Source organism: Astyanax mexicanus, chromosome 6, assembly GCF_023375975.1.
Source record: "Astyanax mexicanus isolate ESR-SI-001 chromosome 6, AstMex3_surface, whole genome shotgun sequence".
In the NCBI taxonomy this organism is placed as follows: Eukaryota; Metazoa; Chordata; class Actinopteri; order Characiformes; family Acestrorhamphidae; genus Astyanax; species Astyanax mexicanus.
In genome coordinates, this window is record NC_064413.1 from 23,110,808 (window position 1) to 23,136,342 (window position 25,535).

The 25,535-nt window shown below is 37.1% G+C and overlaps 1 protein-coding gene across 18 annotated transcripts in view; it reads right to left on the reverse strand.

Moving 5' to 3' along the window:
* The window catches only part of epb41l3a (erythrocyte membrane protein band 4.1-like 3a), a 146,769-nt gene that overhangs the window by 21,842 nt on the left and 99,392 nt on the right, over window positions 1-25,535 (reverse strand). For 10 of the 18 annotated variants that reach the window (XM_049480022.1, XM_049480012.1, XM_049480015.1 and 7 more), the window contains exons 4-15: window positions 25,367-25,471; window positions 25,244-25,286; window positions 22,021-22,096; window positions 20,632-20,850; window positions 16,774-16,861; window positions 14,922-14,966; window positions 13,563-13,715; window positions 13,363-13,460; window positions 12,058-12,233; window positions 6,668-6,751; window positions 3,951-4,165; window positions 1,032-1,079 (exon numbers count right to left, since the gene is read on the reverse strand). In XM_049480022.1, the coding sequence (XP_049335979.1) occupies window positions 1,032-1,079; window positions 3,951-4,165; window positions 6,668-6,751; window positions 12,058-12,233; window positions 13,363-13,460; window positions 13,563-13,715; window positions 14,922-14,966; window positions 16,774-16,861; window positions 20,632-20,850; window positions 22,021-22,096; window positions 25,244-25,286; window positions 25,367-25,471 (1,350 nt within the window). The remainder of the gene's footprint in view (window positions 1-1,031; window positions 1,080-3,950; window positions 4,166-6,667; window positions 6,752-12,057; window positions 12,234-13,362; window positions 13,461-13,562; window positions 13,716-14,921; window positions 14,967-16,773; window positions 16,862-20,631; window positions 20,851-22,020; window positions 22,097-25,243; window positions 25,287-25,366; window positions 25,472-25,535) is intronic. The other 8 variants (XM_022673895.2, XM_049480020.1, XM_049480016.1 and 5 more) reach the window with 4 other exon arrangements.

Genomic DNA, 25,535 nt, shown 5'->3' on the forward strand with positions numbered 1-25,535 from the left:
GTGTGTGTATGTCCAGACATGCCACAGACTCACACCATCAGAGTGGTTGTTTCCGGTTGAAAGTATGCTGTGCGTAATTGGCTGCTGCTTCCTACCAGTATGCGTGTTGGTCAAGTGCAGGTTTGTGTTGGTTCTGTTCATGGAGCTGATTGAAAGCATCCTTGCATTCTAGAAAGGTGCTTTATATAGTAGTATAAGAATAATAAATTAAATACTCTAGATCAGTGGTTCTTAAACTGTGGGATGTGTACCACTGGTGGTACACAAAGCATTTCAGGGTGGTACACCAGATGACCTCAAAAATTCAATACATGCACAAAAATATTAATGACTGAAATCTTGTTTTACCACTAATTCTCACAACATGTGAAATGGTGTTTAGTATTTAACCTGTTATACCCGGCTTGTAATTTAACACTAATCGAATCAAATCAAAACTTATTTGTATAGCAATTTTTACAACTGGTGTTGGCACAAAGCAGCTTTACAGAAACGTGATCACAGGACAAAGAGTCAGGCAAAAGATTAAACATAGAAAATACACAATACACTACACTACAATTCTTTACAGTTTCATAGGCCCCAAAATTGAACCTTGTGGAACTGCATGATTCACAATAGTTTCTGTATTAGTAACAATAGCAAAATAATTAGCTTTTCTATTCACATTTCTACTATTTATACACCAAAACAACTTAAAACATACTCAATAAATGAATGTTATTATATTTTAGAAATTAGAGTCAATTCATAGTTATTTTACTTGAAACTGAAGTTATAATGTGCACTTTAATCATGTCTTGATTTGAAATTTGAAATTAAAATACATGGTGGTGATGTACAGAGGCAAATAATAAAACAGAAAAGCCTCTGCCTAAATACTTATGAACCAGACGGTGTGTTATTGGAAAACCTCCAGCATGAGTGAATATATTTAATAAAAACAATTAAGGTGATATCTACAAAAACATGAAGAAAAAATGATGAATAGAAACTGTAAGCATAATGAGTGTTACAATAATCTTACAAACCTCCGTCGCTGTCAATTCACCATCTATAGCAGTGTCTGTAAAATCAGTCTAATTTGCAAAGCGAACACATCCATTTGAAAGCATGAACAGAAAAAGAAGAAATTCATTTAGCGCTGATGGTTAAAATTACATCACTGAGCAGTATTGTTAGATTCATTAGGCAGAGTAAGGCAATTCTACAGCTGAAATCATAGTGCTTGGGATTACAGAGTGAAAGGCATGACCTCATTGCATTACATCCATTAATAAATTAGAAGAGAGTGCAATAAAAGATGATTCATACAGACTTAGTGTCACTTCTTGGAATCGCTCCATGACATAAAAAGCCCCATGATATATGACATGGTTAGCTGGGCTACTAGATGGTCACTGCTTTAGGGTAATAATGTTTAATTACATTGTTTCCCATATTATTAGGAGCGTGCTGCAAGACGAAGTAACTGCTCTGCGCCTGATTCTTGAAACTAAGCAGAAATTTGATTGCAAGTGATGAATAAGCACCCAGGCATCTCAAATAATGCAAAGAAAACAAATTAATATTCATAAATTTTCTGAAAGAGAGTTCAGAAATCAATATTTGGTGGAATAACCCTGGTTTTTAATCACAGTTTTCATGTATCTTGGCATGTTCTCCTCCACCAGTCTTACACACTGCTTTTGGATAACTTTATGGCACTCCTGTAGTAGTAGTTCAGCTTGGTTTGATGGCTTTTGATCATCCATCTTCCTCTTGATTCTATTTCAGAGGTTTTCAATTTGGTAAAATTAAAGAAACTCATCATTTTTAAATGGTCACGTTTTTTTTACAGAGCTATATCTTCACATGAACCTTCACATGAAGCCGATCTTATTTTACAATTATAAAATTATTAACACGCATATAAAAATCCTCCTGCCCCATCTTAAATAGATTTAAAGTGTTCATATTGGGATATATATATATATATATATATATATATATATATATATATATATATATATATATATATATATATATATATATGAGTTTTTTTCCTATATCATCAGTATAGGAATATCCACACTCTCCTGAAATTAAGTGAGTTCAGCTATTTTATAACAAGCCATTAATAACACAGGTGGTAAGCTATGTATGCACATCTCGTTTAATCGCTACAGAACAGCATTGCCAATTATCGGAGGCTCCAGAGCAGCCTCATATGAATTTACAGTCACCAGGGATATTAAGCCCAGCAGCAACAAGCTTTGAAGCAGCAGATGTTCTTCTGGACTTCTCTAGAGTGCTGCAGCTCCACGCAATATCTCTGAGATAAGTTTGAGTGCCATTTTTTATATTTAACTAATCATCCATTAGCAGTACCTGACCTCACTAATGCTCTCATGGCAAAACTCCATCAAAAGCTCACAGCAATGTTCCAAAATCGAGGCAGTTACTACAGCTAATGGGCACAAACTCACTATTATCTTTAAATTGTTAAACTTTAATCATCTGTATCTTATCAAATATACAAAACAAAATATTAATTAATATTCATATATAATCTTAATCTGTACAAGTAACCCACTGAACCTGTAGGAGGTCAAAGCATGTAAATTCCTGTCAAAAAAATTGTGCCATAGTGCAATACAGAATTATAAAAAAAAAAAAGAAAAAAAAAGGAATTTTTGGTAAACATGCGTTTCATTATAGGCGTGAGGTGACATAATTTAGTTTTTATTGATATATTTGTTTTCTTATTTTATTTATTATAGTATATTCAAAATACTCTATGATAACATTGTGCTACAATAGCTGAAACTAATTGTAATCACAGTTTTTATAACTAGGCCTATCACAATAACTATTTTTAATTGGACAATATCATTCCTTTTCCAATGAAAAAATGAACCTCTAAATATGATTACATAATAGGAGAAGGCAAGACTTCAAAACCTTAAATGGAAGTTAACAGTAAATAATAGTTAATTTCACGTATTTTGGAGAATTTTTATTGGTCTATTTCTCCAAAATGTATTAAATTTAAGATCATATTATAACAAATATGCATATATTGGAGTGTACAATAACTTAACATAATTTTTGAGACAGGCCTATGTATAGATCCTATTTGTTAGGGCGGCATTAGTAAATTGGTAATACATCCTTACTAATTTATTTCTTGGCCTTCTGTATGTTGTTTATCACTAGTTTTTACGAAAATCCTCTTGGCAGAATTAAGCCATACAAGTCAGATACAAATATACTGAGGTAAATGACATGGAGTTTTAGTTCACCTATGAAGTGAAACAGCAAAAAATGTAGTATATCGATATAAAAAGAATCATTCATCAGGATTACCTCAAAGGGTTTACAAAAACATGCTGATGCAATGAGAGAGGTGTGGAGAACTTCATCTATTCTAGAAAACGTTACCTGACATGAACCTTACAGAGCTCTCTTTTAAGGACAATCCTGAAGGCCAAATAACTCTTTAAAGAAGAAATAACTGAAAATCGCTGGAATATATAGGCCTAAATAAAAAACTCCAGGAAAGATAATCAGCAGTAGCTAATTTGAAATCAGATGGGACACAGATTTCAAGCAATTTCGGACGGAAAAACTGTTAATTTTTCCCAATTACAGTACCAGTATTTTTAAATACAGTTCATCTAATATAGATGCTATAAATACCCTCAGATTATTGTTCTTTATGTGCTTTCACTGTGAGTAAAGCACCAACACAACACATGTTCACTCACTGTTCATTCATTTCACACACATTATTACTAAATCAAAAACTTTACACTTAATCATCATGACTTAAAAGGGCAGTTTCTCAGACAGGGATCAGGCCTAGTCAATTAGAATTTCCTTTCCTTTTAGGTCCAACACTAGATTTATTCCCTGTCTTGGAAAATGCTCCAAAGTGTCCAACACAATCTGAAAATAAATCACCATACCCTTGTGTCCTGTCTAACAGGAGTTGGTGGACTCGGCTGTGAAACTTCTGTAGCCTTCGTCGTCTCGTCTTCTTCCTCCACCACCACAACGTTTTCTACAAGCACCACTCCTTCTTCCGCTTTGTTCTCCTCCACCTTCTTCTCTGGTGTAACTGTGGTGATGAGGTCACTCATGGCAATGCCTTTAGCAGCCCCGTACAATGCTGTGCCCATCTCTGCAACACACACACACACACACAGTCAGTGTCATTCAGAGCTCTGGGCGTTTCGTTCATTGCACAAAATTGCAATATTCACTGTGTGTTTGAAGCGTGGATGCTGATGCCACTACATTGCAATCTGCACTAGCACAGCCATCCTGCATTCATTTCCAGTCCTGCAGGGCTCAAGGGAATAGCATCAAAGCAAGGGTAAATTACCATACCAAACACACGTCCAAAAACCACAGCTCTTATTTCCAGATATTAGCCTTGATCTCTGAGAAGAATCAAACGCAATATCTCAATGTCACACAAACATTCAGCGATTCGGTAGTTGTTGAATTACGCAGCAGAGACAGGCAACATGTTTCCGCATTGTCCAAAACAATCCTATCACAGAATACACTTAGACGGTTTCAAATATTGCACATTTAATCAACATATATATATATATATATAAAAAGTTATTTGGTCTTATAAACAAGTACCTTATTTCCATTCATAAATTTTGTCAGCATGTCTTGAAAGGGTGTAATGGTACATGTAAACTGCCACAGTATGGATTTCATGGCTTGGTAAAGACAGAATACACGGTACACAGTAAGCTATAGACAAAAAAGACTGACAAAATAAATGTGTAAATACTTTGAATTTGCATGATATTGTTGGAATTTTAGTGGATTTATGCATCTATAGTATCAGTATGTACAATCACATACATTTAACTTTCTTTTTTTTTTTTTTTACCACTGTTCTCTTTGTAACTTAACACAACCGAAAAAAAAAAAGTTTTTTACTCACATTGATCCTTTTTCATCATTTTGCAACTGGTGGATTGGATGAGGATGTTTTGCCTGATTTGATCAGGTCATAACCTGTTCAAACTGTAACTTGCACAACTGAACTGTGTTCTAAATGAATGAAAAGAAAAAAACAACTTTTTGTTTTTTTTATGTGATACTGAAAGTCCAAACCATGTTGTGAACCGAAATTAAATGTTTAAGAACTTTGTGGACCTTTACACCCCTAATGTCTAATTATTTGATTTTGACAAGTAAATACAAATTGAGAAATTGTTTCTGCAGCAATGTAATTTGTGCCCAAAGAAGGGCATCATTGGTACTGTAGAGCAAACCTGCTGCTCGTGACACTCCCCTGTTTATCTACTCTCTCTTCTACTGTTAATCGGGACTCAAACTCTGTTCAATCTGAATCCATTTCACACATTGCATCAACCAGTCATGTGATTTCAGTTTTTCATTTGTCCCTAGTCAACTAAGTGTTCGGCTCCAGATATCTGCTTCTTGCCATATTTAGGCCAGTCTGTTTATGTATATTGTCTTTGGTTTTATCTGGAAGTGTTTGACTTACTCACTTAGTTTTACACTGACCAACACGTTGCTTTAAAACATTCCATTCATTTTTGGAACTGTGACCATGAACAGCAAAAAAATTATTGGTTGTTGGAAATTCTGCATTTTTAGCAGCACTATAATACTACAATTCAAACAGACCAACAGAAACACATGAAAAACTACCTAAATGCAAATACTCTAACTCACTCCCTTTTTATCTCAGCATCTTGCATCAATGTTCTGCATCTCATCAAATGTGCTGATTTAATGAGATTTCTGATCCTTCAAGCTCATTTCTCTACCCCCTTTTAACCTCTCTAATAGCGCTATTAAGTTGTTTTACAAATGTTCTTTAACTTGTACTATGATGTCCTTCAGAAAGGGTGTTTGGTTTGGCCTGCTCTTGTTTAGGAAAGGTTGACTATGCTAAACTAAATATGCCACTGAATGAATTATGAAATTATTATAAAAAAGGAAAATATTATGAAAATTAATCTGTCATTTCATGTATTGTGTCAAGTAATGAATGTAGTCTGTGACAGATGCTGTAAAATGATGTAGATCAAAATATCAGAAATGTGTTTTAAATTATATTACCGTTACTATATATTCAATTCAATCATATCAACATTTTCCAACAGCAAATTGGAATCTCCTCTATAACCATGGGTCCTTATGAGGCTAAGTGATTCTTTTATAGCATCGAACAAAGAGAACTCTTTGAAGCACCTACATTTTTGAGAGCATTAATCCATTTTGACCTACTTTTACAACAGAAGCTAGCCCCAGTGATAGCAATCTTATTTTATAGAGCTGTACCACAGTGCTGGTGATCACAACATGAAAGTCGGAAACAGAATACAGCATATGAAAAATACAAAAAATAAATAAATAAAGCTAAGCAAAGGGTTACTGTAGCCAGCAGTGAGTGGACACATGCTAAGGCAGCAGCTCAGTCAGTCAGAAGCATGCAGAGTTGGACTAATGGTTACGACAGGGGGGGGCTAACCTGCGGTGGGATTTGCAGACCCGACCAAGTGCAAAAGAAGAATGAAGAATGCACAGAGCAGAATATAGAAATAATGAGGAGACCATTGCATCTATAACCTTCTAGACTAACAAGCTTTTAGGATCTGAGGGTTGTAGAGACAGATGTATCTACCTGCTGGTTTTGTGCCATTCATAGCTGTTAGTGGTTTAGATCCTGGGACTACAGTCACTGTGTTTTGGGGGATGCTCCGATGAGCTGAGGAGATTGACAGAAAGTCAAAAAGACTCGGGTCAGGTAGTGAGACCTCTTTAAAGTAGGGTGAATTAAAGCAGTGTTTCTCAACCAGGGTGCCGCGGTACCCTGGGGTGCCGTCTGGCTTCATCGGGGGTGCCGTCAAAATATTGCGCCTTACGTGCATATTTCCTTTCCAGAGTCAGCTCGTGTCGGGGTGTGTCCCAATTCACAGGCAGCATACTCTGAAGGATGCGACCCACAGAGGCGGAGTAGTACTGCGCAGCTGTGACGCAATCTGTCTTCGAATACAGCCTCCGAAGGATGCGGCCCCTAAATTGTGACACACTGTAAAGTTTTTGTCCCCCACGCGATGCACTGCGAGAGTAGTGTGAAGCGCTCAAGCTAGCATGGAACGTTTTTTAAAAAGAAGATTGCAGATTCAGATAACTCTGAATTGGAGCCATTAACTTCTTCATCCAGTGGTAGTTCAGCAGTGAGTGTAGCACTGCGCAAATTGTAAATTAACCCCCCCCCCCGTTAACTGGGGTGCCTTGACATCTCGCATATATTTGAAGGGTGTTGTGATAGAAAAAAGGTTGAGAAACGCTGAATTAAAGGAAACTGGTACATAGGTTTTAATGGAATAGTTGAAATCTAAATCTAAAGGTTTACTGTCTTGTGTGAAGGGAAAATTTTAAATACAAAATGTCAGTATTTCTTTGGCTATTTTCCTCCATCAAGAAAGTTCAAACTGCCCCAATCACCCTTATTTCACCCAATGTTCTTCTGAGCAGCTAGTATTTAGTATTAATAAATAATAAATGAAGTACGAACAAAACAACTGTTACAATAATTAAAAAAAAAAAAATTAAGAGTTTCAAGAATTTAAGAATTTCTTTACTAAAAAAATTTTATTTAGTGGACCATTTCTTTGGATATATTCTTTCATCAAGTACGGTCAAAAACAGTTTTTGTGTGTTTCTTAGGTATATTCTCTCGTTTGACTTGTTTTAAATGTTTTTTTGTTTTTTACCACGCCTTATAATCCAGTGCGCCTTATGTATAAAAATATACCAGGACATAGAATTTACCAGTGCGCCTTATAATACAGTGTGTCTTATAGTCCGTAACATATGGTACATATTTATTTCAAGCGTATATGATTGAATATACATGCATGCAAATAGCAAGTTAGCTCATGGTCAGCACATAAGCGTGGGACAGTTAGCACATTTTCTCCACAACATTAATGTTGAGTGCATTATTTTGTAGCTAGCGCATTAGCTTGTTGTCTTGTGTTTAGCTTCCTTGACAGTCAGTGGAACTGGATAAAAACAGTTAATTATTTTAGTACTTTTAATGAATTCACAAACCCAAGCTGCCTTGTGTTCACAGCATAGGCTGGTGGAGGTGCTGTTATGGTGCAAGAATGTTGTCCTGTCTCTGGTCAGTATTTTAAAAGCTGATTTAAAAGAAGCTTATTAAAAAACACTTTTTTCATCCCATAGTGCTTCTTTGTAGCTCCAGGCGCTGCCATCACTGTACTGATAATGACAGACAATACATAGACTCTGCATAGCCCACTATGTATATATGTCTGCAGTTAGCAGTGTGCTACACCAAGATTAGCAATGAAAGAGGCACTATTTTTTCTATTATAGATTGTGATAGCCTACACATTAGAATTTAAAGATTTTTTAAGGCAAACAAAATGCCAATATGTATATATAATATTACCAATTAATCATCACTTGACTGCCATATCATGTTTTGAGTACTGTTGCTGACCACGTGAATTCCATCCTTATCACACCTGACACAACGTCATGCATAGGGGTCTTCAAAGTGCACAGTGGATCTAAATAAAGCAGAACAAATTTGGGGTGTGGTAGAACAAAACAATTACAGCATGAAAAAACTACACAATGCAATCATGTCATCTGGGGGACTGAATTAAATAAGGGAGTTTTCAAACATGTTGTGAATGTTGCTTGATCTTGTTTCATGATAAATCAAGCTGTTACAAAACCAAAGAGTTACTATTATATATATATATATATATATATATATATATATATATATATACAATTATGTAATGTTCTTCTATAATATCTACAATGGATTTTAAGAAAGGAATTAACAGATTTTCAGTTAATTTCGCTCTAATTGGCAAAGCAACAAATGTCCCATCATAAAATCTTTCTTTCACTGGCTCACGTTTACCAGATATAACACTCTACACAATTTGGCACCATTAGCATTGAAGTCGCCTTTGGTGCTTTGTGTAATGACACTGCGTGGCGTGTCCTTGTTAAGAAAGTACCTGTGCTATTGCATTTACTAAAGAACATTCAGCTATTATTCACTGTCGAATTTTGACCTATAATATTTTAGCTTTGACATTTCACTAAGCAACACCAGCATAAACAGAATCCCAAATAAGCCAAGAGAGCTATTATGTTCAACCACAGCCCTTTCATACAGAGGAACTTTTCTTCGGAGAGGCAGGCAACTGATGCTGACAAGATAATGAGTCTTACTTAGTACAAACACTGACAGAGCACAATAATTCAATAGCTTGATCGGCATCTCAAACAAGCCTATCCTCTTCTCTGGCAAAGAAATAACTGCCCATGCCAAGGCAGCTCTTCTTCACTCCAGGACTCCAGGAGCTATATTAACAGCATCAGCATTCAAAACCAGCACTCTAAGCCCGAGAGTTGCAGCCCACGCAAGGCATTAAGTGAAAAGGCTTCCGGTTTCCACCAAGCACTCGGGGGCACAATGAAATTAAATTTGACAATTAATTGAAAAAAGGAAGAGGAAAAAAAGAAAATATCAGTGTGCTTTCAGAAAATAAGGGTAAGCTGAAAATCCCTGTGATGAGTCTTTGTCTTTTGCTCTCGTGAAGGTGTTTTAGGAAAAAAGGGGTACAGAAAAAGACTCATCAGAAGATCCACCCTAGCACACCAACAAGTGCTTTTTAGTGGAGAAACCACAAAGAGGGCTGCAGAATGGAGGACGTTAATGGAGGTCTGGTTCTGGCTGATAAAACAGTGAGTCAAGGCTGAGCTGGATGAGAAACGCAATGTGAACACGGCGGATAACAATGACAATTCCAGAGAGACGGACGGACATGATCGCATTAGTAGCAGCACAGACACGCTTTTGCAACAGTTTAAGGGGTTCACAGCCTGAACCAGTAATGCATGTTAGCTTTTGGCAGCCTAAATAAGATTTAGTGGAAAAACAATTGCATAGAGAACTAAATTAAGGCCATGAAGAACATTAATGTCAGTGAAGCAATGGATGTCAAATGATAAATCTAAAGATATCTTAATTACTTTATTACTACATCAACCTAAACCACTTGGCTAGTCAAATTACTGGGCTGCAGCTGCTTGTGGACTCTTCTCATGAGGAGAATTATAGTAAATTAACTCTGTGCACATAATCATATTTGATTCATGTATTAGAACTATTTAATTAACCTCTGAACTTAAAATCAGAAATGCAGAGTTGTATATTTTGTATATTATTTGCTTTGCCTTTTAAGATTCTGAAGAATGCCACATAATAAAATAAATATGAATTTCCTGCACAGTACCCTGCAATGAAATGAAGTAACCTCATTTCTGTTACTGATTGAACTGTGATATGTTCAATCAGTTAATCCTCTAAAGCAGGGGTCCTCAAACTTTTAAACTAAAGGGCCAGCTCACTGTTCTTCAGTCTTCTGGGGGGCCGGACTAAAAATAAACATTAAAAACTATTTATCATGTGATACTGGTTGCATAATATATGCTATATGTGTAATTCACAATGCAGACATTTTAATGATTTATTAAGTAATAATTTCCATTATCCTACCTCATACAGTGCTTTTCCATAAGTTAATGTGAACTGTGAGCCTGCTTCTGGCTGACAAGACTGTCAATGTCAGGTTCCATGTTTGTTACTCTGTGTAGTGGGAAAATGGCAGAAATTTTTCTCCTTCACATGTTTAAGGAGGAGACCCAGTTTTACTTCAAAGCGCACCATCCGTGGTAACACTCACTAATTTAGCCCAGTCCAGATCTAAATCCGCCACCGTTTGGTGAACTTTCCTGTAGATGTCCTCTCCTGTTGTCGTTCCCTTGATGCTTTGTAGTCCAGCAAGCTCCTCTGTGACTTCGAACTTATCATTAGTTCCGCGGATGAAAATCAACAGTTGCGCCGTGTCACGCATACGTTGCTTTTGTCAAGAGCCAGTGAAAAGGAGCAAAGTCTTTTTGTCTGAGTTTGCAGTTGAAGGTGCAAATTGTCGCCCATTTCTTCTACTCTCCGTGTAACTGTGGGTGCGGATAGACTCACCGCGCTGAACAGGTCCGCCTCCTTGACAACCGCCGTCAGGCACTGTTTTACAAACTCTCCGTCGGTGAACGGCTTTCCACTGCTAGCTATTAGCTTGGCCACTTGAAAGCTAGCTCGAACTGATGATATATTTAGGTGTTTTTGCTTTATAAAAGAATTTTGCTGAGTCTCCAACACATGTTTCAGTTTTGCTATTTTGTCTGTCCTCACCTGCCCCGTCAGACAGCCGAACTTGTCTTTATGGCGCGATTCATAATGGCGGCGCAGGTTGTATTCCTTAAACACGGCGACTGACTCCTGGCATATGAGACAAACAGCCTTTTCTTTACATTGCACAAAAAGGTAGTCAGAGGTCCACTGTTGATTAAATACCCTGCACTCAGAGTCGATTTTTCTTTTCCTCGACATTCCGTCAGATGTGAGTCTCAGAGCTCATGCGAACAGCACAGAGCGAGTGGTAGTATGTTGTCTGATTACCGTGGGAAATAGCCTTCTGTTTTTTTTCATCTGTCTACGGAGACACTCGATGGCCAATTGTCATTTTTTTTTACTGTTTTTTTCCCCCGTATAGCTAATGCTGCTTGCGTGAGGGGCCAGGGAGCAGGTACTGCTGTTGGAGCTAAAGGGGCCGGTCAAATGAGCGCAGGGGGCCGTATGCGGCCCGCGGGCCGTAGTTTGAGGACCCCTGCTCTAAAGGATGAGAGAATTTTCCACTAAGTACCAAACAAAGCTGTTAGATGTTCTCGCTAAGAATTCGGCTGATGAAGAAGTGCCACAGTAGGAACATGCAATCTTTTCTAATCATAACCAGTCTTAAATAATCACACTCGTATTATTTTTCTACAACTGAGCAGCCTCACTTTAAATAGCATCAATATTTAATAAGAACATACAGTAACTCAAGCTTAATTAAATAATCAATAATGATATACAATAACAGAGAATAATAATAATAATAAAAAAACAGAACTAACCTCCGTCTAGACTGCGGGACATGGTGTAGCGTTTGCTGGTGGAGCGCTCAAAGTAGGGTGCTGGGCGAACTATCTGTGAACTGGCTCGTCGTGTCTGGACCTGGGTTCTGCCACTGTAGCGGAACTTGGAACCGAGAGTCAGGAACTTCTTAGGAGGCGTTTCCGGAGAAACCAACCTGATGAATAATAGTCACATGCTTTGGTTACTTCCTGGCACAAACCCATCGTAGATTTCTGGGACCAACTCTGGGAGTTCAGTATTAATAGTAGTAGTGATATTTGATCTGGCACTTAAGAAGGTCTTGATACGTAATTAACAGAGAACTGATGTCACAAGAACTGATATTGTGGTGCCAAGTCAATATAAACGTGGAAAATGTGATTTCTCTAGAACTAAAAGGCGGCATAATTATAAACAAGTCTTATATGTGCAGTCACACCAGAAGCAAAAAGAACAAGACAAATTTGCATTTTGGTGACATGTTCAAAACCGAAAGGCAAACTTCGAGATCGCTGGTTCGAATCCTGTTCATGTAGCTTGCCATCAGATGTCGGAGCTCTGAGAGAGCACAATTGGATTTGTTCTCTCTGGGTGGGTAGAGGGCACTGTCCCCCCACATCACTCCTAGGGAGAGTGAGCTGATGTATCGGAACCGAGTCGCTGCACTTTCCTTCAAGCGTACTGTGATGCTACTCAGTAATGCTACATCAGCAGCAGTGCAAAAAGAGGTGGTGGCTGACTTCACATGTACCGGAGGCTACACCCTCCTGGTTGTTGGGGCATCACTAGTGATAGGGGGAGTCCTAATGAGTGGGTTGGGTAATTGGCCTTGTAAATTGGGGAGAAAATAGGAAAAAACATTTTTTATGAATAGCTTAAGCGTATTCAGCGAGAGTGCATTATGCAGCAGAGTGAGTTTATATTTCAGTGTGCGTGGACCAATCACAGCTGCAGCTGTTCGCATCACGCGATGCGTTGTTATATTTGTTATTTCCAGAGCGGTGCGCGTCGAGCTACGGCGTAGGCTATAATGCAACGCAGAAGTATAAACTGACCTTGGCTCATAAAAATGACGCAATGACTCACAACCTGAGATATTGAGACTTTTTGTGTGCATATTCCAAGTTTTGGCACTGGTGTTGAAATTCGTATCAATAATAGGATTTTAGTGCTATTGATTCAGACTACCACATTTCTGTTACTGTGACATCTCTAGTAAATAACTACCAGATTATTATAAATAAAAAACACACTTCTAATACAAATAAAAAGCATAAGAACCTTGCAGCTTCATCAGATCTCACCTGAAGAAAGTGTGGTGCTCCACACAAACCTTCCAAAGTCTCTTAGCTGCTCTGTGGTTGGGGAGTTTAAAGCCAATCGTGCTTTCGAACTGCTCAAACTAGACACACAAACAAGATATTGTCACACATTTGGCAGTATTTTTTTTAACACAGTTCAAAACCTCAGAGCAGGGAATAGTCTAGCTCAGAACTGGTTTTACCTCTCCAGGCCGAATTTTGATGTAGAAGTTATTCCTCTTGTAGGAGATCTTGAGGACTTTGGGCCACGCGAACCTGTTGATGCGCAGACGGTCCCGATAGATGAGGAGGCCTGAGGAACACACTCCTAGCATGATCTCCACCCCCTCTGAATCCTGGAAAAATAGTTGATACATGAACTTGGGCCATCAGCTTATAACCAGACAAACAACAGTCAAATGGACATACAGCTGGACTGAAGTTTAGTTTTCTGAGTGGCTCCAAAAGAACACATCTGGTGTTACAGAAATGCCCAGTAAGAACTGGAAGTAGCAAAGAAGATCTTGTGATTTATCAAGCCTATCAGAAAAGTCTTAAACAATGGCTGGCCAAAATGCAAAATGAGTTCTTATTAAAAAAAATAAAATAAAAGAACGCTGAGTCAGACTGAGTGCCCAAATGTGAAGAAAGTTGAAAGTGGAACCATTGTTGAGCAGCCCATGAGGTAATATCCCTGAGAGAGAAGATGAGCTACACATTCAGCAGGTCATTTAGTTTATTTAATTTTGCGTTATGACATGTTAAGAGTGTTAATCATTCCCCACCTGTCCTTATGCTTGTATTGTCTGCTGTACTTGTATTGCATACAAATCTCTGGCAGATCCATTGCAAATGATTGCTCACAAAAGAGTGCAAGCGTGTTTCCTCTCGATTTGGCTGAGTATTGCAGTCTGCGTACCCGAGACACTATTTTCAGGCACTCAGAAGAAAAGGCTTTCAGAGATGCATAAATGCTTTCACAGTTGACAGGTGCTGAACAAAGCCTTGTTGCTATCCATGAAATGCAACACCTGGTGTAATCGAGCAGGTTTAGCATATGTTAATAGCTGTCATTGAGCACTATCAATAGAACAGATACACATTCATTCACATTACAATCTATCGGGAAGGATTTTAGGGGAATATAATGGATGTGGGTAGTTAACGCACCCTAATGTGACCAACACTACTTGTTAATGTTGTGTAATGTGTTTACGGGATAATGATGGAGGATTTCCGGAAAAAAACGATTAATGAGTGGTTCACAAGGCTGGTGAAAATGGCAGCTTCAAACCTAAACCCCTTCAACAGAATGATGAGTTTCTGCATTAACACATGACAAAGAACCATGAAGTGGTCTTTCTCTGGGGAATGTGACCTCCGCACATGAGCACACTGAGAGTAGGCAGCGGGCCACAATAGCACGCGTATTGTGGCCGAGTCAGCCGAAGCTCAGACAATGGGACTCTTCAGTCCATGGTCATGCACAAAGACTTCGGGTCAGACAGGAGGAAACATACACACACATACAAGGACACATAAAAGCACGAATGCAGCCTTACCTCTCCTTTAGCTGGAGACAAGCACTCAAAGAAGCTTCCTACCAACTAGGCCATTCAGTAAGAAAAGGGGGAAAAAGAAGAGGGGCTGATCTAACCAAATTGAGGGACAGTTTCCATGCTGATCATTGCTTGGTCTCCGTTTTTCCTTTCAGAGGAGACCGCCCAATGACCATTTATGGGATGGCAGATGCCTTCGGAAGAACTCTGCAACACTTTCTACTTCAGTTAAATAGTTTTATGGCTCACAGGTTGTTATGAACGTTGCTGAATGTTTCAACGACTGTTATCTTCAAAATAGGAAAACAGAATTAATGTTTCCAACCCTTATTAATAAGGGACAGAAACTAATGTTTTCATAAGGAAGAAAAAGTAAACTGATCAATCGATAAATGAAAGAAAATGAAGCTGCATGAGAATGATCTCATTTACATTACACTGATGATGATTGTATTTGAAGCTTCGGAGAAAAGCGTTTCTCTATTATTGCCTACTCTGCCTAGTAGATCAAATTGAACACCAAAACTGTGAAACATTTCCAATGCTAATCACATCTGTTTTAATGACAAATGTCTACTGAGACTTTCTGTACTTGGACAGTGATACTGTGTGCCCAAACTGAATTATGTAGTAATATTGGTCTAGCTGTCAGTTTTAATGGCTAGGGTGAACTAAGGGCAAATGAGACTTGTTCTTTCTTGTCCTTAAATGGGACAAAAAAGGCAAACAAATGATCAATTTTTATAATACTGTAGATGTTCTTTTTATTTTTTTATTTCACAAATATGGCTCTGTTAAAGAAATTACACTTAGACACTTTGTAAAAAAAAATATGTAATGCTGAGTTTGACAAGCAAATGTTTTGAATAGTTAAATATGTGTTACTAGATTCAGAGTTAAAAAATAAAAAAAGGGTAGTTTGGGAGAGTTACTACTAAAGTAAGGCCCTAAAATTCTTTAATTAAGCAGATGGACAAATATATAAGCATATGCAAAAGTTAAGACACCCCAGTTAAAAAGACAATTTATTGGACTTATTTAATTAAGTGATCTAAAATTCTAAACATACCACAGATAAACATGGCATGCATGTTTTTTTCTGTATTTAGTAATTCTTCTTAAGAAAGTGTGAATATGTGTTTTCTGTAAAGGATGTAAACCTATGTGAGCAATTAACAACACATGTAATTTGACCAGGGGTGTAGAAACTTTTGTATACAACTGTATCATTTATGGACTCCTGCATAAATGTATGTGCTGTACTACACTATCCAAGGTGATTACCTACACTAAGAGACCTGTAGACACACAATCTCATCATTATTAACAATGAATGTCAGGACACATGACAAAGCAGGCAAACCAACAAAAACATATAAACAAAACAACCCTGAACATAAAACACTTATAAGCTGCTGCTTATAACATACTTTCTGGGGATAACAGATATTATCAATGTTAGGGGATACATACATTATACATGAGGGGATACATACATTATGCAGACATGCTTCACATTAAAAACAAGCTCAGAGATTTCTGATTTGGGTCACCTCATAGAGATTACTGCGTATTCATTCTGCTTTTCTGTGTCTTGTTCTTAATATCAGATACAATATACCAGACAATAGAAGTTTCTGAAGAGTTTATATTTAAGAAAACTTGCATGGTAAATAGAGCCTTGGTTTGCCCTTGCTCATGCCATGGTGGTAGAGCAAAACCCAAAAAGGTGCAGACAAATGGAAGAGGAGTCATAGCTAATTCATGCTGCAAACTACTAAGGGCTCCTGCTCCATGTGTCTTATGAAGCATGGTGAAGTAAACAAGTACTCAGAGACAGTTGTGGGCTCTGTACCTTGGCGTGATGGAGGTCCACTCCATACATAGACAGCTTTTTCACATTCTCCAGGAAATGCATTTCAGCATCAGCTGGCGTCATCCCTCTGAAAAAAGAGAGAACATTACAAAGGTTCCACACACTCCACCAGCTGCCTGATGATGGGCATTTAAAGCTTTGCTGGGAGACTGACGTAGTGCTAAAGTACTGCACACAACTTAGAGACAATGCTTCATTTATTACATTTCCAGTCAAAATAGCCATTAGGAGCAAGACAGTTTTCTTCTGAAGAGTCACCCTGATAATTACATCATCAACTTATCATACAATTAATGGACATGACCTTAATAATTTTTGACCAATGCATCATTAAACGTTACCTACATAGCTACACACAGAGCAGACTGCAATAGGTAAATAGGTTGTGTTACTTGAGGTTAATAGATTCCTCTAAAATAGCAGCATTTAAAAATACACATTTTTAGGCAGTACAGACTGGCAAAAACAATCATACATCTCATAATCTATTATTAATTAAAGCTCCTTTGCTCTTTGAACAGATAATTTGTTATCATGCTATAAGGCTAAATCATTAATCAATATAGGGTTTATTAGAAAAAAAAGCCGACCTGAAATTACTTTATCTTTTGTTACTTCATTAGAAATACTTATTTTATTTATTTATTGGATTTTTTATATATTGTGATTACATGTATTAATGTTGATTAGGTTTTATTTTTCATTTCACTGGTCAGTATTTTAATTTGCCATGGGAACTTATTGTTAAGTTATTTTAAGGCAGAGTCTGGATAACAGGGTGACATTTACAGGTGGGCAGAGTTGAGCAGGTGTGGTAAAAGATGGACTGGAACAGTAGCTGTGCCCACAGAAAGCAGAGAGGAGGGAATGACAGAAATTATTGTTGACCAACAGACAAATCCAAAAAAATAATCAGATTAAATAACTCCTAAAATAATAATTGACATAAAACTGTCTTGAAATGACAATAGTTACAATTTTCGTAATTATATGTGGGACAACAGATCATCAAAATAAATATTATGTTGTCAGGAATACTAAATACAGCTCTGAAAAAAAAAAAAAAGAGACCACTTAAAAAGTTTGATTTTACCAAATTTCCAAGAGGAAGATGGATGATCACAAGCCATAAACCAGTTAATTTTTTTAATTTTTGCACCAGGAGTGGCATAAAGTCATCCAAAAGCAGTGTGTAAGACTGGTGGAGGAGAACATGCCAAGATGCATGAATACTATGCATTACAAACCAGGGTTATTCCATCAAATATTGGTTTCTAAACTCTTAAAACTTTACGAATATGAACTTGTTTTCTTTGCATTATTTGAGGTCTGAAAGCTCTGCATTTTTTTTTTTGTTATTTCAGCCATTTCTCATTTTCTGCAAATACATCTTTAAAAACAATCTTTTCATTTGGAATGTTGGCGAAATGTTTTCTCTAGTTTATAGAATAAAACATCAATGTTCATTTTACTCAAACATATACCTATAAATAGCAAAATCATAGAAACTGAAGTGGTCTCTTATTTTTCATAAGTAAGAAGGAAATGTGAAGGGAAAATGGGGAAAAAATATTTTTGATTTTTTTTTCTTTAGGAAAATATGACCCTAACCCAAGTAGAGGAATTAAATATATCAAGGTCTTGTTCACAAGTGATGGGAAAAGGGTTTAAGAGATTGATTGTAGGTCAGGTGCTGAGACTGCAGTAGTGCGAGTGCTCTATAAGACTGCAGTGATGGAGAGAGAGCTGATGGCATAAAGCACAGCTCTCCATTTACCTAAGCATATACAGTACCTATGGTCAGGAAGAGTAGCCACTGACAATAATAACAAGATTGTAAACATATGAGCAGTAGATTTTTTTTTGCCTGGTAGCTGGATTCAATCTTTAAACTGAGTGAGCAGCTTTGTTATCTAGCTCTCTTATCTGAGAACCAATTGGGAGAAGACCCAGAGAAGACCCAGGACATCCCAGGAGGGATAATATCTGCCAACAGGGCTAGGAGTGCTTTGGGATCCCCCAGCAGGAACGCCACCATGATCTTGAATTGAATCAAGCTGACAAGAAGATGAGAAATGAGAAAATGGGACTCCTAACAACCCGGTAGACAGCCATTTAAAATCTATGTTTGAAGATTAATCTGTGTTGTGGGTCTGAAAGCATTTAGAGAAAAAAAAACTACTAAAACTGGCAAAGGTGTAGTCACAACTATGGACAGGCCACCAAAAACCCAGACCTTAACATTAATGACTGTTGTTAGGATTTTGTTTATGGTGAACATACTCTAATTTCGTTAAATAACTTAAAGCGAATCTCCTAAATAGATTGGAAGCTGAAATAAATGTAAAGCATATATACAGATCTTGAAAAAACTGCTTGGTTTGATGTGGCCTAAATATATCCAAAAGCAGTGTGTAAGACTGGTGGAGGAAAACATGCCAAGATGCATAAAAAATGTGCATAAAAAAATCCACCAAATATTGATTCCTGAACTTTTTTCTTGGCATCATTTGAGGTCTAAAAGCTCCGCGTCTTGTTTGTTATTTAAGCCATTTCTCATTATCATCAAATAAATGCTCTTTATGAGAATATTTTCATTTGGAATTTGGGAGAAATGTCCGTAGTTTTTAGAATAAAACAACAATGTTTATTTTATTCAAACATATACCTATAAATAGCAAAAGCAAAGAAACTGATTCAGAAACTGAAGTGCTCTCTTATTTTTTCCAGAGCTGTATATTTCCATAAGCATTCCATATATATTTAGCTGTTTCTGTGTAATATACTTTCAAATATGTGGCTTAAAAAAAACTTGTGTATCTTACTGCTGATTTGCCTGAAAATTAAATAAATTAGTATTACATAGATTTTAGACATACTGATTACAGACTAGTTTGGAAAAATGAACACACTAAGATGATTTCTTGTGCATGGTCCTTTTTGTACTTTGTAAACATGAGAACAAATTCACAATAAGGGGGATGAATCAACTTGATCAGAGAGTTATAAGACAAACTAAAAAAAAAGGCATTTTTGACACAGCAGTCAACTATATCTCTTTGGCTGTGCTACTAAAGGTCAGTGGCCAATGGTATCAACATTAAATTTAATAGAACTTTTGAGCAAGGGTACTAAGGTGTACAATTCAAGTGGTGTTCAATGCCCACAGAAGCACTGCCTTGAGGAGAAGAGTGTCTCAGTTGGCACAAAGCAATTTTTTACTTATCATCTCCAGACAGCTAGAACCACAGTATGAGACACTCCCTTTGCTCAAAGAAAGGTACTAATGACTACACGGAGACAAATCACACACAAAATAAATATAGTAACTGAAAGGAGGACTCCGGTGTGAAATAGACTTGTGGGTTATAGAGAAACATAAGAATGATAATGAATACCTCAACAGCATTCCAAAATACAGCGCTTTCAGACGATGCTCCCAAACACGTTTACAATGCTAGTGATAGGGGCATAGCAATGCCCATGCAAATCTCTATATATTTATACCATTAACAAGCTTTAAGTAGCTATAAACTCCAGAATTCTACCAATAAAGTATGGAGCTATTTTAATTATTTTAATGAGCTTGTTAATGATTTAAAAAATAGTTTTTTTTACATGGGCAACTCTATGCCCCTATGACTAGCATTGTAAACCTATTGGAAGCATCAACTAAATGTTCTGTATTTCTTAATGCTGTGGGAGAATGGAGGTGGCAATTTGACAAAATGTTGTCCTCATTATCATGTTTCTCTTCACCCCAAATCCATTTTACACTGGATTTCTGCTTTAAGTGTGATCAAATATTGTTTCAAATAGAGAGTATGAGTAGCGCACTTGTAGTTCTTGTGGAGGTCCATGACCTTCTCTTCTAGTTCCTTGGTCTGGTGAGGTGCAAACCGGAATTCGCTGACGTAGTCTGTGCCATATTCGTCTGGATCAAAATCACCCAGCTCCGACTGGACCGTGTATGATCCGAGAACCGTGTGTGTGGCAAAGGAGCAGGGTAGACGCCCGGACAGAACATCATCTCTCAACTGAAGACACAGGTAGTACCTGAGAGACAGAAAGAGAGATGTTAGATGTTAGAATGAGGAATAACAAGAAAAAACACAAACAATGATGCTCCATATCTGGAACTTTTCAGGGATTCTAAGGGTTCTGAATAAAGTCAAGAGTAGGAGTCAGAAAATATTGATTAACTGTATCGCAATATTTAGTTTTGCAATACTATAATGACTTTTAAATATGCGGTATCATTGTCCAATTATTAGTTTACATGTATAGATTGGTGTTAGTGCTTCATTTGCAGTGTTTAAACCAGGGGTCTGCAATTATTTTGGTCACAGGTCAGATATTTTCCAAGCCATAATGTGGCGTGCCACTAAAAAAATTCTGTTTTGAAAAAAGTGTAATGGGATGGAGTGCTACAAGACTAGTAGCTCTCCAGCCCAGAGGGTTGTCGAACCCAATTGCAGAACAGTTGATCTCAAAGCAGGTAAACCCAAGAAGAAGGGAAAAAATAAATAAATAAACACACCGCTCCTCATGCAGGATTGAACCTGTACCCTCAAGGTCGCGGTCCAATACACTACCACTGCCCCGGCTACACAGCTGGGGAAAAAAACGCCCTTATAAGGAGATATGGAGCCCGAGAACTTGCAGAAACTAAAGTCACGTCAAGCGCAACAGAGAGATATGGGAGGAATGTAAACAAAAGCTCACAACAGAAGCGATTTATTTTTTCATTATCGTTCATTATAGTTCAAATAAGCTTACAGGCCAAATGTTTCATGTTTGAGGGCCACATCTGGCCCGCAGGCCGCCTATTGCCGACCCCTGGTTTACTGTTATTTACTGTTCTTCTTGCATAAAAAGTCATCTTATCTTTTATTCAGATTTTATAAATAATATACTTATTTTACACCATAAGATTTTTTTCTCTGGATATAAACAATATAACACCTTAATTTCAGTATAGCAGTATATTGTGATTTTGAATCAGAACCCCAATACCGTGACGCATAACCTATCACCAGGTTCTAGTCAATACACAGCCCTAGTAACGTGTGCAGAAAATCTTCCACTGGATTGAGCTAATAGGTTCCGTAAACTCAGGGTTAATAGCTCTGGGTCTCCATCTGCTCATCAGCTTGCAGTTTCTCTGTGGGCTTTAACTGACAGAATGCTCTGAAGGCCTGCAGCAGTGTGCTGAACAGCTCTGACCTTGTGATGTCCTCAGAGAGCTGAGCGGGGTCAGGAGGATAAAACTTCACATTAAAGGAGAAATTCCAGGCGACTCCTGCAAAAAAAAAAATCAGCAAAAGAAAAACATCATCACTGCAGGATCACACAGAGAACCGCTCATACAATCATCATTCTGTTAAGACTGTGCGTCAATATAAATACTTTCATTGCAAGGTCAGGTAGCAGGTGGTTATGAAAAGCAAACAAGAAAAAAAGAACCCAGAAAAGACAGGGAACAGGACAAACATGAAATGGAAATGAAAAATGATTCATATCAACAGGAAGGAACTGGATTCATTTAACAGAAGAACTAGGGCTGGGAGGTTAATCAACTTCTTTAATCAATTTAATTGAATAACTGTTGCAATGTGATTTTCTGTGGGCTAATCAAGTGGGCTAATCAAGATTGTACATCTTTACATATAGAAGCTGCCAGAGAGAATCTCAGTAGACAAACATTTGCTCTTGTCAGAAACATGTAAACTCTTTTATGTGGCAGTGATTTACATATTTAACAATTTTCCTGAACTGAAAAACAAATATGGCATGTTTGCACTGTGTTTAACATAAAAGCTGTATGTAATGTTTAAAAGGCTGTTTACTATTCATTATATTGGAAACATATTGAGATACATTTTTTGCACAATATCAACCAGCCCTAAGAAAAAAAAAAAACTTATGTCAGCAGGTTAGTTCAGGTGTGTTAGGTGAAGTTAAGTCATTTTTACTAGCTCATAACACTCTCAAAACCATACAGGTATAACCCTGCTGTACTGGAACTCCTTGTGAGCCATTAAATCGCTGATTCACTCTTAAGGTTCTACAAATTGTTCTTTATACGATGCCATAGAAGAACCATATTTGGTTCTAAAAAGAACCATTCCTGTAAAGAACTGTTTAATGTGAAAAATAATTGTCTATACATTTTACTGTGAAACACAATAAAACCATACCAGTGTAAACCTCAGTAGATACACTAATTTTACATCTAATTTTTGGGAGAAATACAATTTTCCATTATTAAAACTATTGCACTGTGTTTATATATACTGTGTAATATTAACAAAACATTCATACATTTTTGCATTTATTCTTTTATAAAATCTGTTAAATCTACTAGTCATTGTGTTTTTCTAGACTGAAATATAAAATAAAATGTTAACTTAAAATCTCCAACCATCAGCACTTATCTGTATTTGATACAATAAAATTCTATGAACACATTTTACTGTAAATGCCACTATTTCTTTCATTACTGTACAGTGTATTCTCAAAAGATCTTCACTCTCACATTTCCTTTACAAAAATGATTCTTTATTAAACCTTAATATTATTATTGGTTACAATCAGTAAAAAAAAACATTAAGAAGCTGCTGGGTCTGGTCTCTCAGGGTTGATTTTTAGCAAGAATACATCTACCATTGATTTTAAAGCTTGCTAGTACTTTATATTCCAGTTGCATCATGTTCTCACATAGCTGTACAAATCCCAAACAAGTATTGTAATGGATTGCTCCAGACAGGCCAGCCATAAATCCATTGATTCCACAGTAAGCTTGCTAGCGTTTTAAAAGGCAAATTGATCTAACAGAGTGGCTAGATTACATATAATTTCATATTGCCAGGAAGAACAGAACAGAATAATTTAAGTGCATTAGCACTAATCTGTGACTAAGGCTTTCTTTTGACATGCAAACTAACCCTCAGTTTATTTGCTGGACATCAAGATTGCTTTTATGAATCCAAGCTCTCTGAAAGAAAGCAAAACTCTCCAGATAATGACAACTTATCTCCAGAGAAAGAGTTCTAAACCAAACATATTCATATTGAGAAATCTTCATTGAAGGCATTTGATTTTACTACACGTGTTCGCTACATTGTAAACATTCAGTCTGGTTAGTTTTGGGTTTCCATTACGTTTTGTCATCAACATTCTTGTGGGCTGGTTCTTCCTGTACTTGACATTGATGGGCTTTCAGATTGGTGATTTGCCTTTTCAGGTATTGTGTCAAATTTTGTCTCCCTGCAAGGATCAGGCTCCCCCTTACCCTGTGTTCACACTTGAACGCGATGAATCGTTTGTGGGCGTATCATGCTTAACGTGTGCGTGTATCATGGCCCAGCCTCCGACAAGAAAATATTGTATTGTATTGTAAAAAAAAAATGATTAATGTGTGTTTGTATTAGATATGTATTTGTTAACTAAATTAAGATCACTAAAATGGTTAAAAATAAATAGATTTTAATAAGACATGGTGAATTTTATATATATATATATATATATATATATATATATATATATACAATTTATACCATCCAGCCAATTTTATTCCCGCTTGAAAAACATACATTTTGGAGGGAAAATATGGTATAAATATGAGGAATCGCTTGGCCACTTTATTCTACAGCTATAACTCCAGAGCTTGCTAGACTCTTGGCCGTTTCTGTGATTTACCTGCGTTGGAAACACAGCCGTTCCCCCAGATAGACATGGGTCCACCCAATTCAACAGAGAAAGGAACCAAAAGTTCAGAGAACAGAAGCTTGAGGACCTTGGACCCCCTGTTTGTGATAAGTCCAAAGAAATGCTAAAGCCAATCAGGTTAGAAGGTCGCTTGACCACGTCATAATTCATTTGCATAAAGAAAATTTAAACTCTGTGTGTCGCTGGTCGCCTCTCGCGGCGCCAAATCGCGCCCTGCCAAAAGAATGGTCTCCTGTCGCGTTGTGGCTTTCCAGTGTAAACGCAGGGTAAGTGTGCTCATGCATCACACAGCATAATCAGCATAACAGATTACTGTAGATTGCTTTTATTTCTGTTTATAAATAAGGGTTGGATTACAGTTACAGTAGATACAGCAGTCATGAGTGTAATCGCTTGCATACACACTGCAGATTTCAGCATAACACTGTTTATTTTTCTTCTTCTGCTGTTAAAAGTTTAATGATATCCCACAGACATGATAGACTTAGTCTTACACTTTTTGGTCCTTTGATCTGGGCTGCTATTCACACATGCTATTTTGGTTATTAACAGAAAAGTCCAACAGTCTGAACAAAACAAAGGTATGTGTGAAATCCTCACACTTCACATGCCTTTAAAAGCAACATCATTCTAAAGCACCACTCATACAAATAACCATATGAAGTGTTATTTTTAAGCAATATTGAATATTAAATGTGCTTATAGTGTAAATACTCACCCCTAATCTGCTTCTTCATATCTTTGGAAGGGTCAAGCCAGTTCTGTAAACAAGAAGAAAGATCATTAATGTTTTTCTCTCAAAAATAAAATTGTAAAGCATAAAACAAAAGTTGACTCCTACCTTCTGATTCTCTGCATCACGGAATGTGATCCCAAAGTAGTCCCTCTCTAGAAGGTTAAGATGCTCGCAGACTTTGTCAAGGAGCACCTGACCTTTATCCCGTTTCTGTGGAGAGATAAATCTTGTGTCATTTTCACACCTTTGACTGTCACAATGCATTATTGTTTCA